Here is a 5,088-nt window from a genome sequence, read left to right as displayed (position 1 = left end):
TTACTAAATTACAATTATAAATTTCCCGGGAGTTTCGTCTTGAAAACGTCGCGTAATGATGACGTGTATGCAAGACGTCACGCGTTTTTAGGAAGTATGAGCGCTACGCACACACACAGCTAAAAGTCGTCTGCTTTAACGGCATAATTACACAGTATTTTGGACATCTGTGTTGCTGAATCTTTTGCAATTTGTTCAATTAATATTGGAGAAGTCACAGTAGAAAGATGGAGTTGGGAAGCTTTAGCCTTTAGCCACACAAACACACGGTGATTCCTTGTTTGAAATTCCCGGAGCTGAAACTTTACTATGGATCAGAGCGCGGTCAAACAGACATGGATCCCAACCGAATGTCAACCAGCAGGTTTCAGTCAGAAAATTGTAGTTAAAAAGTCAGTTCTTACCGGAGAAAAGCTGAGCTTGTGCCGTCCATAGCTGCCGTCGACTCCCCTGAGACACTGCGAGTCAAGACACACGTGGAGACACCCTTCCGACTATCAGGTACTATTAAACTCACTAAAACACTAGCAACACAATAGAAAGATAAGGGATTTCCCAGAATTATCCTAGTAAATGTGTTTAAAAACATCGGAATCCGTCCCAATGCAATCGCGTTTTGTTTTTTTTACTTGTTTTTTTTTTTGTAGTCCGTCGCTATCAATATCCTCAAACACAAATCTTTCATCCTCGCTCAAATTAATGGGGAAATTGTCGTTTTCTCGGTCCGAATAGCACTTTTTGTTGGAGGCTCCCATTAAAAACAATGTGAATATGTGAGGAGCCCCCACACGTGTGACATCATCGTCTGCGTCTTCCGGTAGAGGCAGGGCTTTTCTCTTAGCACTGACAGTTGCAAACTTTATCGTAGATGTTCTCTACTAAATCCTTTCAGCAAAAATACGGCAATACCGCAAAATGATCAAGTATGACACATAGAATGGACCTGCTATCCCCGTTTAAATAAGAAAATCTCATTTCAGTAGGCCTTTAAAGGTGGCGAAGGAATAAAATGTGTCTTTCGGGTAATTTTCTTTTGTATTTCGACCAAACAACATGCATTTCAAGTTTCTACATGTAAGAAAATTGTTCATGTATTTTGGGGGATTTCAGTTTGTATGGTTCATACAAAAATAAATCAAATTTAGGGATTTACTGAAAAAAATAATCGATAAGATTAACCGATCTGAGAAATAATCATTTGGTGCAGCACTAATGTCAAACTGTAGCTCTTAACTCATTCTAGCAAGGAGAACCGATGTTTTGAGGCGGCTCTTCCGGCATTCATTTGACCTTTAGTGCGCCCCCCCAGCAGCGTGGAGGCTCGTAACTTAAACCTTGTTTGCAAGTTAGTCATAAAAAAGGCGAGACACAGCTCGTGTGTTAAGATATTCGTAGGTTGAAGTACCACTGGGTCGTCTCAGTTTATGGATGCATTAAATGTTTCCAAGGTATCCCCTCAGCATCACAACAATGAAATCATTGAATTGTAACAAAAAGGTGTGTATATTAAAATAATTTAGATTTTTATCATTAACTATACATTATTTACACTTATAAATAGAAACACAGTGAGTGAGTGTGTTGCAGGCTGCGGGCGGGGCTAACAGCAGCCGAGCAAGTGCAGCAGCTTGGCGTCCATTCCTTCAATGTCGGACTCCTCACCTGAGTCGGGGCCCTTGGCGGCCGGGGAGTCGTGCGCCTCGGTGGTGATGACGTTCTCCAGCCACGAGGAGATTGAGGAGGAAGAGGAGGTGCAGGAATCGGAGGAGGAGGGGCCATCTTGGGTGTCCCAGGCCTCTTGGCGACCTGTTGTGGAGTAAACGTCAGTCCACTGCCCAAGACAAGAGGCGTATGTAATGGAAGCCAATAGGGATGTCCGATAATATCGATAAATGCTTTAAAATGTAATATCGGAAATTATCGGTTTCAAAATTATCGGTATCGGTTCCAAAAAGTCAAATTTATGACTTTTTACAACGCCGCCGTGTACACGGACATAGGGTGAAATACAGAGCGTAAATAAACCTTAAAGGCACTGTCTTTGTGTGCCGGCCCAATGACATATCTACGGCTTTTAACAGGCACACACACAAGTGAATGCAAGGCATACTTGGTCAACAAACATACAGGTCACACTGAGGGTGGCCGTATAAACAACTTCAAAGGCCTAGTGATACCCACTACTACCGACCACGCAGTCTGATTGTTTATATATCAATGGTGAAATATTAACATTGCAACACATGCCAATACGGCCAGTTTAGTTTACTTAATTGCAATTTTACATTTCTCGCGAAGTGTCCTGTTGAAAACGTCGCGGAATGATGACGCTTATATTGACGCGTGCTTGTGACGTTATTGGTTGGAGCGGACATTTTATCCCAGCATCGCTCACGGCTAAAAGTAGTCTGCTTTAATCGCATAATTACACAGTATTTTGGATATTTGTGTTGCTGAATCTTTTGCAATTTGTTCAATTAATAATGGAGACGTCAAAGAAGAATGCTGTTGGTGGAAAGCGGTGGATTGCAGCTGCCTTGAGCAACACAAACACAGCCGGTGTTTCTTTGTTTGTTGTGAAGCTTTAAAATGGAACAGAGCGGTCAAGCGAACATGTTTCCCGGCCACATGTCAACTGGCAGGTTTCGGTGAGAAACTTGTGGTAATCAGTCGGCTCTTGCCGGAGACATGAGCAGAGCTTGCGTCCTCCTGCAGCTGTCAGCGGCAGCTGTGACTTTCTTGGCTCCTCTATGGCTTCTATCAAAGACATTGGCGGTCACCACACTCCTCCGACTTTCAGGTATGACTTTATAATCTCACTAAAACACTAGTAACACAATAAGCAGATAAGGGATTTTCCAGAATTATCCTAGTAAATGTGTCTGATAACAACTGAATCGCTCCCACTGCCCTCGCCTTTTTTTTTTCTCTAGTGCTTCACTCTAACTTTCCTCATCCACAAATCTTTCATCCTCGCTCAAATTAATGGGGAAATTGTTGCTTTCTTGGTCCGAATCACTCTTGCTGCTGGTGGCTATGATTAATGAATTATATTTATATAGCGCTTTTTCTCTAGTGACTCAAAGCGCTTTACATAGTGAAACCCAATTTCCAAGTTACATTCAAACCAGTGTGGGTGGCACTGGAAGCAGGTGGGTAAAGTGTCTTGCCCAAGGACACAACGGCAGTGACTAGGATAGCGGAAGCGGGAATCGAACCTGCAACCCTCAAGTTGCTGGCACGGCCACTCTACCAACCGAGCTAAACCGTGAGGATGTGAGGAGCCCTACAACCCGTGACGTCACGCGCACATCGTCTGCTTCTTCCGGTACAGGCAAGGGTTTTTTATTAGCGACCAAAAGTTGCAAACTTTATCGTCGATGTTCTCTACTAAATCCTTTCAGCAAAAATATGGCAATATCGAAATGATCAAGTATGACACATAGAATGGACCTGCTATCCCCGTTTGAATAAGAAAATCTCATTTCAGTAGGCCTTTAACACTGTAACAAATATGCACCACACTGCGAACCCACACCAAACAAGAATGACAAACACATTTCGGGGGAACATCCGCACCGTAACACAACAAAAGAAATACCCAGAACCCTTTGCAGCACTAACTCTTCCGGGACGCTACAATATACCCCCCCCCCCCAACCCAGCCCTACCTCAACCTCCTCATGCTCTCTCTGGGAGAGCATGTCCCAAATTCCAAGCTGCTGTTTTGAGGCATGTGAAAAAAAATGCACTTTGTGACTTCAATAATAAATATGGCAGTGCCATGTTGGCCTTTTTTTCCATAACATGAGTTGATTTATATTGGGAAACCTTGTTACATTGTTTAATGCATCCAGCGGGCCATCACAACAAAATTAGGCATAATAATGTGTTAATCCCACGACTGTATGTATCGGAAACGGTAATTAAGAGTTGGACAATATCGGCTATCGGCAAAAAAAAACATTATCGGACATCTCTAGAAGCCACACATCAACACAGCGTACTATTACCTGCGCGGCTAGAGGAGGTTGCGTTGCTGTTCCGCCCCCTCTTGTTGGCGCCCTGCACGCAGACACCACGCAGCTTAGATGCCGTGTCACGGTGCTCACCTTTCTGCAAGTGTCGAGGCGTAGACGACGCACTTCGTCATTGCTGCTGGAGCCGTCAGAGGACATCTGCTCCAGGAGCTTCTTTTCCGCATAGGCCTGCTCGTAGTACTTGGCCTTCTGCTCCTTGGTCAACGACGCCCACTGAGCAAACGCAACGTTACGCCCACAGGCGCCAGGTACTCTCTGCAGTTGAGTAAACTACCCTTCGCTCACCAGCTGTCCCAGCAGCTTGTTGACGCCCACGGCGTCCTTCTGCTCGATCTGGGCCTTCAGCGCCGGGCGCTTCTCCCTCAAGAAACACATGAAGGCGCTTGGAGGCTTTTTGTTGCAAGCTCGCCGGTGCCGCTGCTTGCACTTCCTCTTCCGGCTGAAACAGGGGAGACTCGCCTTCCCGCTGCATGGAACCACAACAGACTCAGCATCAGGGCGAGGTCTTGTACTTTTTGAACATCGTGAAGTTGCTGACCTGGGAGAGGGGGTGGACGTGGATGGCGGCGGGGGAGCAGCAGCAGTGGCACCCTGAGAAGCCTCCACCGCTGCGTACAACACTTCTCCATTCCTACACACACACACAAAGGCAGGTTTACGACAAAGTGTGTGTTTTAATAAAGTTGTGTGTGTGTGTAACTCACAGCATGCCAACAGCACGCAAGGTGGCGCCTTCAGGCAGTGGAACCACGGGCAGATTTTTTTTCTGGACACACAAACACATTCAAGGCTGCGTTAATGTCGTCTGTCCACATGATGGCAGTGTGCAACCTTTTTAATTAATCTTCATGGCTTCATGTATCCATCCATTTTCTACCGCTTGTCCCTTTTGGGGTCGCGGGCGTTGCATTAATGAAGTAATAATTTTAAGTATGACATATTAAATCCTGCTTTTCTTAAAAGTCTTGTCTTTCTTCTGGAGTTTGGTATTGCCGCCTCTTAGAAAGTATTCACAGCGCTGAATTTTTTCCACATTTTGTTATGTTAC

At 45.0% G+C, this 5,088-nt stretch overlaps 1 protein-coding gene across 3 annotated transcripts; it reads right to left on the bottom strand.

The window, feature by feature from the left end:
- Positions 1-614: 614 nt before the first annotated feature.
- Positions 615-4,841, bottom strand: LOC133557527 (transcription factor 7-like 1-A). Of its 3 annotated transcripts, none has more exons than XM_061908050.1 (5): positions 4,745-4,841; positions 4,326-4,671; positions 4,146-4,253; positions 4,014-4,065; positions 615-1,806 (listed from the first exon to the last, which is right to left on the bottom strand). In XM_061908050.1, exons 1-5 carry the CDS (start codon positions 4,822-4,824, stop codon positions 1,601-1,603), a joined length of 792 nt encoding a protein of 263 aa, XP_061764034.1. In that variant the 5' UTR covers positions 4,825-4,841; the 3' UTR covers positions 615-1,600. The 3 variants fall into 3 exon arrangements, with proteins under 3 accessions (XP_061764034.1, XP_061764033.1, XP_061764032.1); XM_061908049.1 differs by having other exon boundaries at positions 4,014-4,253; positions 4,326-4,506; positions 4,579-4,671; XM_061908048.1 differs by having other exon boundaries at positions 4,014-4,253.
- Positions 4,842-5,088: the final 247 nt, after the last annotated feature.

Source organism: Nerophis ophidion, linkage group LG08 (genome assembly GCF_033978795.1).
Source record: "Nerophis ophidion isolate RoL-2023_Sa linkage group LG08, RoL_Noph_v1.0, whole genome shotgun sequence".
NCBI lineage: Eukaryota > Metazoa > Chordata > Actinopteri > Syngnathiformes > Syngnathidae > Nerophis > Nerophis ophidion.
This window is presented reverse-complemented; position numbering and strand designations above follow the sequence as displayed.